The following is a 13,994-nucleotide window of genomic DNA, read 5'->3' as shown; positions in this document are numbered from 1 at the left end:
TGTGGGTCAAACGCACGTGTGCGGGAAGAAGGCATGTGACTACTAGTTGTATAACACTTTTAATAATTAATGTACACCCCTTTTATTGTATCAAAACCATCAAATCCAGTGCAACTTTATTTTGCTTTCAATCTACTCATACTTTTTCTTTATTTTTTTAACACTTTATTACTTATTCAACTACTATATGTATACCATAAAGTCCACGCTGCCTTAATGTTATGCGGCTAATGTTACTTTTGTCATTTTAATCAAGTGAACCGTTGTCTCTCTTAGTTGGCAAAGTTGCGATTGTGATTGTGTGATTTATTTGCAAAAGTTCGAGGTGGCCCTATCAAAATTAGATATAGTCTTGGACTAAGACTATATGTAATTTCTTAAATTATTAATTTTGTTTACAAACAAGTCCAAAATGTTAAGCCGAACATGGTAGTTTCTTACTAGAAATTCAGGACATTCGGCCCTACTCACATCCAATATCCTTCTACGAAAAATACATCACAGGATATTGTTGTGTGATGGAGTAATAATTACACTAATGGAGAAGTCTTTTTTGACAGCATACAAGTAACATCTAATTTTCTTAAAACACTAATCAAACTCCTAAATCGTTGTATACTGCCTTGTTAGTAACTTGTAAAATGTTCTTTGAATTAATAGAAATTATATATTTGGTGGTTGTCATTCGATATGAAGTGCAATTATACAAAAATCACGCACACTGCCCTTTTTTGAAGAAAAATATGGAGTGTACAAATTCAAGGAAACATTACGTCAGAAATGTTAATTAAGGGTGACTAGCCATTTGATCTTTCTGCATACTGTGAGCCTGTGAGGTACAAAAGTTGGCTGCAATATACCATTTCCATAAGCTTGAAAATAAATTCACAATGCATGTATAGAAAGTGAGAATGATAAATTAGATGAGATTTATTTGAAAATTGAAATTCACCAAAGAAGATGATAGAGCTGTTACTAGAAACATGGTTATTCAATGAAACATAGGTATGAAAAGATTGATTAGTAAGGTTAGAGTAAGTTCGAATTGATGATAAAATTGAGAGTGAAAGGAAGCGGTGTGTTCTCATCTCTATCTATTAAAATCATATATATGCAGGCACCTTGTCATTATTTTTCAAAATAAATTTCATCTTGAGCTAGAAAACCCCACACACACAGAGGCCAAGAAGATAAATCTATAGTAGTAATACTCAACAACAAGCAGATAATGTGGACCACTGTATTCACCATCTCCCACCCTTGAACCAATTTTGACATGTCACATGCTTAACTAATCAAGCAAGACTTTCAACTGTTATTACACAAGTATCACTAAACTAAAGGGAACACTGACCTAAAAGAGTAGAAAGGATTCTTAGTCACACTTTCTAAATACTGTATCATCTAATTCCAATCCAAATATCAAATTCGATGACCATCTCGGCCTTGGATAGAAATGGATGTTTTCCGACAAGAACCTACTTTAGGAAGAGGCAAATAGTATTACAAAGAAACTCAACTTATTTCGCTGCACAAGCATTACACTGATCTTGCTCTCGCATATAATTATGTACAATAACTAAACAAGCCCCCGAGTCCATCTACCACCTACCAAAGAACAGCTATTTGCTAGTTTTAATGTTAAGTAATCCCATGTTTATGAAGATTGAAGAGAATTTACCCAATCTCCAGCCTCATTCGTCTGTAGCTTCATCAATGGATATCCTGGCACAAATCAAGCAATGATATCCTGTCGAGACGATTCAAGAAGAAGACAACTACAGTTCGGTAAGCTTAAGAGCTCTCTTGGAAGCTCAATGACCTGGACAAAGCTGCTGGATTTGCTTGTAATACTGTCGATGTTTCTGGACCATGAGCCTTTTCACCGCCTTTCGCTTGGCTTTCGAAGGCCTTAAAAAGACCACCACTACCAACAGAATCCGCTCTCTCATTCTTTATACCTAAAGTTGCCCATATGGAACTCTTGGCGGCCTCTCCAGGATCGTCGATTCTCAAAGTTTTCGGAACCCACAGACATTTCTCGGGATTACTCTCCTTCTCACTTGCTTCCTCTGGGTTGACGGGCATCAGAGTGTTGTCATCTCTCGAGTGTTTCCCTAATGTTGGGGAATTGGGGCTGGAATTCGGAGGAGTGTGGCTCTGTGATGGTGTTGGGGGGATAATCCAAGGAACATTCCAAGGGCCAGGTACAGCACAACCCCAGTAAGCTGGTGCCGGAGGATAGAAGGGCAAAGCAAAGCCACCGGGTGGAAAGTTCGGTGGAGACACGGGAGCAGTCCACTGAACAGAATGCCACGGATAAGGCCATGGGGCACCTGGAAAGCAAGGAACTTGGGGAGGAAAGGGATGACTGTTTGGTATCAGTTCAGGCAAGCCGGTTTTACCAACTTCTTCCTTTGATCTTGCGGCAGTGGAGGAAGATCCACTTGAGCGATCATCCCCATTCTCTTTAAGCCCATGAGAAGCCTCAATTCCTACTTCTTCCGGTCTGTGAAACCCGTTCCTCATGTTGTTTCTGATGGTTTTATCGCCAATATTCAAGACAGACACCATTGATTCACACAGAGGTGTGTCTGAATTGAAAGTGATAACAGTGCCATTGGGGCTCAGGACAGGGTGGTGTATTCCGTTTGGGAGGTCCACCCGGACATTCTGAAGACCATCAGGAACAGTTAGATGACGGAACTGAGAAGCAGCATTCTTGTTCTTACGGCGACCGGCCCCTACAGGCACATTCCTCATGGTCCCACCAGCCGTCCAGTACCTCTGACAATTCTTGCAGAAATGTCTTGGCTGGTTGACATTGTAATTGTTAAAATAACAAAATTTTGTATCCATGCTGTTGCAACGAGGACACGGGAGTATCTTGTCTGGTTTCTTCAGAGTTTTGTCCTGTGAGTCACTGGTCTCAGTCTGGTCCTCTTCCGTCTTCAAGCTTTCCATGGGTTCGGCATCACTACCAGCAGACAATGCCTTAGGTTCCTCAACTATAGATGGGGTTGCATTAGAATCTTTTAATTCATCCGATGTCAAAGGCTGGGACCGACCCTCCTCTTTATCGTCTTGTTTTAAGCTTGATTGGTTCTGCAATCATAAGGATGCAAAAGCTATGAGTTCACAGTTGCTACTCATTGCAAACTAAGCCCCGTTTAAGCTCTAAATAGCACATTCCACTTTGTTTATACACAGAAAGTTAAGAAACCTATTACAGGGTAGTTGAAGTAAGATATTGTTGCAACAAATCAATAGAAAGAACATGTAAAATAACAAATGAGGGATTTTATTAATGCCAAAAACATCACAAAGTCACAATCTAGAAACCAATAAAGAAGAGATGGTCTCTCTTCAATTTTATCACTCAAACTAGTATTTTCTCTAATCCAATTCACAATTCTCTCTACAATGACCCAAAAACACTTTGATTGCAGAAGACAATAGATATTCATTACCAGAAAGAGAAGGATTAGATCACAACACAAAACCATTTTAGTCACAAATGGAATAGCAAAACAACTTCTCCTACAGAAACCCATATATATCACATAATAAAAAATATTCAAAAAAATCAATAAAAACCACTCTGAAACCCTAAATCGAGACAGCAAAACACAAAATTAACCAAAAATTCAAAAAAAAAAATCAATTAAAACCAAGATCGACCGATTAATGCTCATTCCAAGGGCTTTTCATCAAAACTTGAATAATCAATTACTAGTTCAAAATGAATACCTTGTTGGATTCAAGGTCCTCTCCATCGCCGTTGATATCATTTTCTTCAATCATGGAGCTAGATGAACAAGGGGGATCTTGATTAATCGAAGTATCATCTCCCGCAGCATCACACAACTGAGCTGCTTCACCAGTCTTCTCCGCCGCCTCGGGAAGTTGGATGGTTTTGCCGAAAAGCTTAATCTTGGGGTCTTTCACTTCAGACATTTTCGCTCTGGTGATCCCCTCGAGTTGTTTCTCCCACCGTTTATAAACGAGACAAAAAAGACTCCCGATGAGTTGGGATAAAATTGAGATAAAATTGAGAGATCTGACACGCACTCACACTGTGTTCTTTTTCTATTTCTGGGGGTACCTTTTTGCTCTGTGTTTGTGTTTGTGTGTGTGTTTTCTCTCTCTTATCAGTGCATACCCGTTTTTGGCAACGTGGGAGGAGAGATGGCGTTTTTAAGGTTTGATTCCACGTCAGCTGCGAAACTGAATTCTGAGCCACAAGTTTGTATGTGGCCAAGATCTTCTTTTTTTTCTTTTTTCTTTTTTCTTTTTTGCTTGTGTGTATACTCTTCGGTCAAATAAAACAATTCATACGAGAAAATTTTAAAATGCCTCCTAATTTTCTCGTTTGGTAATCCATCTTTAAGTTTTTTTTTTTTCATTTTAGGTAAAAAAGACTAATATTCGTCTAACTCATTACCCTTACATTTTATTATAAATAATGATATAAACATGGAATTAACTTTTCGCTAACTCATTTCTCCATTTTCTTTCACAAAATCAAACAATTTCTTAAAACCAAACCAAATTAAAATAAGACTATAAATAACAAACGGAAGGGGTAATACTTACTCTTTTTTCTCCCCCTGTGAAGAAGGATATCTAGTGATGGATCCAGATGAAATTAGAGGAAGTTTACCAATCCTACCACCGTCTCATTTAGTGAGAAAATTCCTCCGATTTTTATAACTGTCGAACTCATGATATCAGAGATGGATTTAAGTGGGGTAAGTGGTTTGATCATGCCAACGAGGGTTGGTAAATTTTGTTAACATTCAGAGTTTAAAATAAAATAGATATAAACATGATTTCTATAAAAATAAATCGCAAAAATTAAATATTACAAAATGAACAAGTACTATTTTTATCTCACTATAAGCGATTCACATTTCCTTTTGTGATATACGCCTAAAACGAGTCATTTCCTTTTTTAGCAAAAAAAAAGAATATTTTTCATCTCTTTTATTTTATTCTCTTTTTACTTCTCTACTTTATTTTCTCTTATACTTTATTCTCTTTCCACTTAATTCTTTAATTATTTTCTTAAATATAATGTTTACAGAAACATCTTTCTTATAGGGGGTAAAGGAAGTACTCCCTCCGTCCATGAATAAGAGTCCCGTTCACTTTTTTGCACTTGTTTTGTAAAAATAATAATAAATAGTTAAAGTGGAGAAATGATAAAGTAAGATAGAGAATAATGTGGACAAGACTCTTATTTACATTATTCTCTATCTTACTTTATCATTTCTCCACTTTAACTATTTATAATTATTTTCACAAAACAAGTGCAAAAAAGTGAACGAGACTCTTATTCGTGGACGGAGGGAGTAATAAGTAAAGGAGTAATATTTATATTTTTGCGTTAGTAGTTACTAAAAAGATGATGAAGCGCAACTGAATTGGTGACTAAATGGACAATAAAATTTTAAAAGAGTAGTAAAAGATTATATACTTATATTTATTTGATTATTGCCTAGTTATGATTAATTCAAGCCCAAAGAAACCATGTTTCGGCAAATAGTATATGAAGCTATGTAGATCGTAGACGGTTCGTAAACATATTCAATATCTGAGATAAACCTTTAATGCTATATTATATAATTGCAATTAATTTAGTGCTAATAAAATTGAAGTGCATTAAGAATGCTAGCTAATAAGAATGCTAGCTAATAAGAATGACAATAAACGCTATACGAACAATCGATTCATATATTGAATGTGTATCCAAATATAATTATAATATATCATACACCTAAACATAGTCTTTTGATATGTGTATTGCTCGTTCTTGTTGTGTACAGCCGCGGACGATTCATTCACACACTCACACACTCATTAGACGGAGACCCCCTTTTCCACCTTCTATTTTTCAAAATAAAATAAAACAAACATTAATACTCCATAAATAAAGAATTTGCAATAAGAATATGTCTCGCTATGACACTTGCTACTTTTTTTTACTCTGACTAGTACAGACATTGAGCCTCCATGATGCTTGTTGTATTTGATAGGGATACATCTGGCTCGAAAAATATGGTCTTCCTTGCTATTTTTGCCCTAACAATAACTTTGGTTCTATCCGCAGGCTCTATTTGATGTACAGAATTGGAATTGAATTGGAATTAGAATTCTATGGAATTGAATTGGAAGGAATTGTCAAATCCTATATTTGGTTAAGTGAAGTAATTGATATGAAATTGAATTTGAATAATTTGTGCACACACACTATACAAAAAATAGACACTCACACACTCTTCACACAAAAATAAACATACTATACATACATACACACACCGCACACACTATACACACTACACAAATTTCACACATTTCACACACTACACACACAACACAAATTTCACACATTTCACACACTACACAAATTTCACACACTTCACACTTTACACACATTTTACACATTTCAAGCATCCAATTTTTGGATTTTTTTTCGATCTGAATAAAAAAACTGAATTTTTTTCAAAAGTTTAAACTGAACCAAATTGGAAATTTTAGTTTGTGAATAGTGTGTGTATTTTGGGTATAGTGTGCGTAGTGTGTATTTTGAGTAAAATTTATTTCATGTGTGTAGTATGTGTATTTTGTGTGTATGTAGCGTGTGTATTTTGTGTAGTGTGTGTTTAGTGTGAAATGTGTGAAATTTGTGTAGTATGTGTAGTGTTAAATGTGTGTCATGTGTGAAGTGCATGTAGTGTGTGAAACGTGTGTAGTGTGTGTGAAATGTGTGTAGTGGATAGTAGTGAAACTATCTAATTTTATGACTATTTGGAATTCCAATTTTCTACTTTTGATATGGAATTCAAATCATGGAATTGAAAATTTTAGAATTATAATTCAATTCCAATTCTATACATTTTTGTGATACCAAACTATGGGTGGGTCGGTACGGTATACCATACTGAGAACGCATACCGCATACCTTACCGAAAACTGCGGTATGACAAAATATCATACCGAAGTTTTGGTATACCGCAATGCTTTATACCAAAAATTCGGTATCGTTAATTTTTTATACAATTACCATACCGTTATTGCGGTATACCGAAGTACGGTTCGGTATACCGTAGTACCGTTATGTAAAAAAAATCTCTTTGTATACAAAATATTTAAAAGTAGGATTTTCTTAAATTTTTTCTTTTTAATTAAATTTTATTATATAAATATATTAAATATAATGTAATATATATAATATTTCAACATGTGCCGATTTTTTGGTATGCACCTAGAATTCGGTATAGCGCGGTATACCGATTCTACGTTATATACCAAATATTCGGTATATCACGGTATACCGCGGTATAGGAGAATTGATACTGTTACTGTACCAAAAGATTTCGGTACGGTATGACACCGAAAAATTGCGGTATTCCGAAAAACCGATATTTTCGGTACGATAAGTGCAGTATTTCGGTATTTTTGCCCAGCTCTATACCAAACAATGGAATTGGAATTGGAGCCTCCAATTCCAATTCCATAGCTCCAATTTCATGTTCCCAAACACACCCTAACTGCTTTTTAAATTTTTGTACATCCTCCGTTCCCTAATGGTTGAAGTAAAACTTTTCGGCACAGAGTTTAAAAAAAAGATATTGAATGTGTTAAATAAATAGATAAAAAAGTAAGAGGGAGAAAAAGATCGGAGGGGATCAGCGAAGGCATAAGCTAATCCACCACATAATACATCAACGAAAAATAGACATGTGGAATCTATTTGTAAAATTAAATATAAGACTAAAAGTATAAATTCTCATAATACATCTTATGCTACACCAATATTAATTAGACACAAGAAAAATCTTTGATATTGACTAAAGAAGATTAAAACTAACATTCATTCACTATTTTAATTAGAAAATTCCTTTCATCCAACCAAGAATTTTTATTAGCATCATGAGCAAATATTAGCACCTTAAACAAATTTGCCAAACAACTAACTGAACTACTAACTAAACTCCATTCATTTAATAATAAAACCTAAATCATGCTATTTGACATGTAGAAAGAAATCAGGTTGAGATCGAGAAAAAATCATTTATCAGAAATCATTTTGACCAACAAAATCTGAAGAACAAAAGAATGAGCTCTTGCTTGCTGCCCATGTAAATGAGCTTTCATGAACTCTGACAACTGACTAGAATGTTCCTATCAACACAATAATAGTAGTTAAAACAATAGAATAAATGTGTCAAAATTTCTCTTTATTATCAACATATTAACAACATATTAATGAACTTATCTTTCATTTAGTCATTTGTGCAATTAATAGAACTGTCACTCAAACACAATCCTGCAGAGGTCAATTGATAATATCAAAATGCAACTCTTAATTAAAAATGAAACTCCCACAAAAATCTTAATTAAAACTTAAAGACTTTGGTTATGCAAATTCTTTTTTTCTATTTAATATCCATTTTGTTTTTACTTTGTTTCTTCCCTAAGTAGTTCTTATGTTGCATGATTGAGTGACACAATCTTGTATGATTTAATATAACTTGCTTCATAATTGTGACAGAGTTCTAGCGAGTTAGATTCACTTAGTAGATACTACAGTTAGCTTCCCTTAAAATGACACTGTTAATTGAGAGTGAGGACTTTTCAAGGGTCTTAGGAGCTTTTTGGAGTTACGTGTTAAGATTGACAACCCTAACTTTGTAATCAACGTTTGTATCGCATGAGCATAAGCTAGGTGACTCGTCCTTTCAAAGTATAAACTGTGCTAGGGTATTGTAGTTGGAATTTGTATAACCATAACTGTGAACGCACATCCCTGGGATTCTCTTATCTCTATCGCTTATCTCCGTGTTTTATTTGCTTTTAGTTGTTTTATGCTTTTTATTATTTATAGTTTTCAAAAGTTTTCCAAAACCTACTTGCTTTTTCAAATAGTAATTGAGTCTTAGTAGAAGATAGACACTTTGTGTTTGCCTTCCCCGTGTTCGATATCCGGTACTAACCTTTAGCTATACTATATATACTCTGTATACTTGCAAGTTTATTTAGTGCTAATAAAAAGTGCATCATTCATGCTTGAGTGACACATTCGATGAAGATTTAATATAACTTGCTACATAATCGTGAGAGGAGGTTTGCAAGTTAGATCCACTTAGTAGACACTACAATTAGCTTCCTTTAAAACGACACTGTTAATTGAGAGTGAGCACTTTTCAAGGGTCTTAAGAGCTTTCAGGAGTTACGAATCTAGGATTGACAACCCTAGTTTTAGTAATCTACGCTTGTACCGCATGGGCATAACTTGTGTGACTCGTTCTATCGAAGTATAAATTGTGCTAGGGTATTGTAGTTGGAACTTGTATAACCATAACTGTGAACGCACATCCTTGGAATTCTCTTATCTCTCATATTTTTACCTCTTTAATTTGTTGCAATTAGTTGTTTAATGCTTTCGAGTTTTCTCGTTTCCAAAACATTTCCAAAATCTTTGTTTTTCCAAATAGTGAAAGAAGCTTAGTAGAAGGTAGACAATTTGTGATTCTATTCTCCGTGTTCGATATCCCGGTAATGACCTTTAGCTATACTAGATCTACTCTGTATACTTGCAGGTTTATAATTATGATCTAATTTTAATGGACATGCAAAAATGACAAAAATAATTTAGTTTTATGAGACTAATGAAATATTTGATATGGCTGGTGAGAGATTATACATAGACATCACCACCGGTGAATTAGAAGATGTCATAATGTATAAAGTCATTTGATTAAAAAACATCATGGGTAGGCAATCTATTTTTTCGGTCATGAAATTATTGCGCACAATGACAAATTTTATGTTTTTTCTCCGTAATTTTTAAAATACCTGTACTCATTTTTTTTACTGTCTTGTAAAAAATTTCAAAACAAATCATGAAGTTTGGTATGTCCCATGATATAAAAACCAGTCAGAAAAATCATAGGGTATCGAATTATTCGCATTCATCACACATGAAATTTTATTATTGAACTAGCGTGTGGTGTTAATTGTAGAGAAATCATACGTGGATGTCTCCACCATTGAGCTACATGATGTGATTTATTCTTAAAGAAAATAGTACGAGTTGTTTTGATGAAACATATCAACGACATATAAATATGTTTATTCAATTAAATTTTAAAAATTCAGGACGAGCCAGAATTTGACCAAATTGTATTATTTTTCAAGCAATTTACCCTATTATATATTATTATCCTCAGTATTTGTGCTCTTATTTAGTAATGAATTGAAGGTATATTATGCTAATTCAGATGATCTTATTATATTTCAGATGTGACGAAGGTTGATGAATGTGTGACCAATTGCGAGACTGTAAAATGTGGCGGCGCTACTCCTCCATCTCCATCTTCACTCCCAAGAAATTAAAGAAAAATAGATAAATGAAAAGAATTAGAGAGCTATCAACAGTTTAGTTATGATATCTTTGTTCATTTTTATTAATTCCCATATATAATAATATTTGAGTTGATAACTTGATCTCACATAGTTTTAGATTATGCATTTAGATTATGCATGATTTAATATAAATTTCATATGGAAATAATTGTTAATTTATTTTTATATAGATGCAACATTTAATCATGTTTGTGAATAATTTATATCCATAGGTAGAAAAGATGTTACTGTTAAAAATATTTTGCAAGAAATATTTAGTTGATCTGTAAAATATTGATATGATTAAGTAGTCTACTATTTCTTTGAGCTTCATAACGATAAAATGAAGTGATGAATGTAGAATAAATTATTCATAAGCCCTAAATAGGCTCAACTGCGATCTAACCCAACTATAAATGTTGAATATATATTTTTCTCGCAATTATCACAAATGGAAATATTTTGGTTAAATTTTATTTCACTTATTCCATAAAAAAAAGGTAGATTTGAAACGCAAGAGTTTAATGCACAATTGTCAAAGTAAGATAGAAAAGAGAAAAAATGGTTGGGTCCTCATAGAGAAAAGTTATCTAATTTATAATCGAGATCTAATTTTGATGGACATGCACAAATGATAAAAATAGTTTAGTTTTATGGGACTAATGGAAAATCTGATAGGGTTGGTGAGAGATTATACATAGACATCACCGCCGGTGAATTAGAAGATGTCAGTATGTATAAAGTCATTTGATTGAAAAACATCACACGTAGGCAATCTATTTTTTCGGTCGTGAAATAATTGCGAACAATGAAAAATTTTGTGTTTTTTCTTCCTAATTTTTAAAATACCTGGATGAAACATAATTTGATTAAATTTTATAATTTTAGTAGCAATTTGCTAATGCATATACTGTAACGATGTTATCCTAAATAATTGTGGTAAGACTGCAATATTCAATGAATAGCACTGCAATCTGGTAACGTAAAACTAGAAATTTCTTATTTTACCCCTCCGTGTTTTTACACGTGGCAGCATGACAAGCACACGATTTTCAGATCCAATGGCCTAAAATGGTGGTATGGTGTTACAATAAAGAGCGTTGTCATCTTAATACATCCATATATATATATATATATATATATATATATATAGGATAGTGATAAAATGCAAACTTATATATTGTACAAACTCAAAATTCCTCAACAGAGCTTCAACACAGTTTCAATACAATATCAACACAGTGTAAAATTTCAAGATTTTAATGTCAACACAGTATCAACACAATATCAACACAACATCAATCATTGACTATCGTTGAAATTCTGTTGACATTTTCCTGTTGATGCTTTTTTATGATCTATTGACATTTTTCAATGGTCCAGATCATAATTTTTGAGTTTGTACCATATATAGGGGCATGTTAGGGTGCCACCACCCCTTAAAATAACACCATACCACCATTTCTAGCCAATCATTTGTACACGTGGACGAATAATAAGCTGCCACGTGGCAAAAAAAAAAAAAAAAACCAAAAAAGACGGGCAGCAATTTTGTAGCCTTTAAACAACAATTTTTCTTGAACAACAATATCCAACACGTTAGACAGCAATCTATAGATTGCTGTATAACGTGTTGGATATTGCTGTGTAGTGTTTATAATATTGTTGTATAAGCGTTGTCACGTTGTCATTTTAAGAGGGGTTGTCATTTTAACACAAACCTATATATATATATATATATATATATATATATAGGGTCTTGTTAGGTTGAGATTATTTAGCTAAATTGAGAAATGAGATGCAATATGGGTCACTAATCCACAAGCTAAACAAAATGTCAACAAATACAACATTATGTCAACAAGGGGGTAAAATTGTAATTTCATAAATAGAAAAAGCGTGAAACATCAAACTGATTTCAAACTCTAAAATCTCTCGTCAAAAATCTCTCTCGCTGATCTTCATACACTTCGAATCCTTCAAAATCTGCAACAACTCGGTGATTTTCAAAATTCAAACCAAAAACATTGAAAATCTCGCTGATCTAAATGACGAACGAAGAGGAAAATCGGAAAGAATCGGTTGAAAAATCGATTGAAGCTGAGGAACAGCAGTCAAAATCGGCGACGCATGAAGCTACTTCTTCAGGTTAAGAAATTGATTCATATTTTAAGTATATTGCTTTGATTTTGGTGTTTTAATAAACATCTCGATTTCGTTTTTTATGAATTTGATAATTGCTGAATGTTTTTGTTGATTTGCGATTGTAGAATCGGAAAAGATGCCAACGAAAAATGCTGCTGTAATAAAAGGAAGAGAAGAATCTTCATCTTCCAGTTAAGGATTTGTTTAAATTTTTAAGATTATTGACATTTTATATACTAGCTATTGACATAGCTATAATAATATACTGTTGACAGTAATGACAGTAGTGTATGCTTGTTTGAATAGGTATTGACATATTGTATGCTTGTTAGAGTGGCTGTAGAAAACTTACAAATGTATGGTTGTAGTTGTATGTCAACAACTATTGACATAGGGTATGCTTGTTTCAATGGCTGTTAGGATGGCTGTAGAAAACATATGTATGGTTATAGTACTATGTCAATAGCTATTGACATATTCTAAGCTTGTTTAAATAATAGTTGACATAGTCATATTTATATAAAACAGAGTATACTTGTCATAAACTTTATAAGATAATCAACAGGTTATGTCAACTTTAACTGTTGACATAATAGTAATAATATAATTGTTCTAACTATATATGAAAAATACCTTTTAATGATAGAGCATACTTAATGCCTGAAATTCTATTAATTGTGATTGGTATATCTAATGAAATAATTTTAGTAATATACACACACTTGATGTCAACAGAGTACACTTGTTATTGTCATGATACTTTGTATAATTGATATAGATTTATTATGTTTGATTTTAAACCAGAAAACAGAAGAACATCCAAGCGAAAAAGGAGTACCTCAGTATCTCAGAAAGAGTTAATTATTGTTAAGAAAAAGCAAAAGAAAAGTGTAGAAGATGGAAAACAGATTGTTATTGCTGAAAATCTATCTCAAAGGCTTCTAGTGAAAAGGAAGCCAATATATTTTGTTGATGCAATAAGCAGACTGAATGAGGAATAGATTAATTCTGTGAAGGAGTTGGGTTTCGAGAGTGTCCTACATTTCAAGATTGATTACATTCCTAGCAGATTAGCATTAGTATTATTAAAATTTTTTGAAGAGAATAAGTGCAAGATAAAGCTTAACAATGGTAAACAAATTCATATCACTGAAGAGGATGTGGAGCTTGTATATGGATTCCCAAGAGGTGACATTACTTATTCTAGAGATAAGTGTAAAAGTAATGCAGCTTTCATGAGGAAGATAGCAAAGAAATGTGGTACGAAAAAAGAAAGTGTGAATCATAACGATGTTTTAAAGGTTATGTTCAATGATCTTCAAGGAGGAAGGCAGTTTAAGACAATGTTTTTGTTATTGCTAGAATCAACATTGATTGAGCAATCAACATGTGGAATGGTAGAATCTAAGATTGGAGAGATAATTGATGATCTGGATAAC

At 33.3% G+C, this 13,994-nt stretch overlaps 1 protein-coding gene across 1 annotated transcript; it reads right to left on the bottom strand.

Moving 5' to 3' along the window:
• Positions 1–1,405: 1,405 nt before the first annotated feature.
• Positions 1,406–4,173, bottom strand: LOC125188447 (cyclic dof factor 2-like). The gene is made up of 2 exons (XM_048085295.2): positions 3,751–4,173; positions 1,406–3,105 (listed from the first exon to the last, which is right to left on the bottom strand). The coding sequence occupies exons 1-2, from the start codon at positions 3,955–3,957 to the stop codon at positions 1,795–1,797; spliced, it is 1,518 nt and encodes a 505-aa protein (XP_047941252.2). The 5' UTR covers positions 3,958–4,173; the 3' UTR covers positions 1,406–1,794.
• Positions 4,174–13,994: the final 9,821 nt, after the last annotated feature.

Source organism: Salvia hispanica, chromosome 5, assembly GCF_029641045.1.
Source record: "Salvia hispanica isolate PSC_SH4W2 chromosome 5, Shi_PSC_v1, whole genome shotgun sequence".
NCBI classification, from domain to species: Eukaryota; Viridiplantae; Streptophyta; class Magnoliopsida; order Lamiales; family Lamiaceae; genus Salvia; species Salvia hispanica.
This window is presented reverse-complemented; position numbering and strand designations above follow the sequence as displayed.

Bases quoted from the DNA above. Each gene is read 5' to 3' on its own strand.
- LOC125188447 (XM_048085295.2), bottom strand. From the start codon at position 3,957: ATGTCTGAAGTGAAAGACCCCAAGATTAAGCTTTTCGGCAAAACCATC. The intron at 3,106-3,750 runs GTATTCATTTTG...TTATGATTGCAG, and splicing joins AGGACCTTGAATCCAACAAG to AACCAATCAAGCTTAAAACA.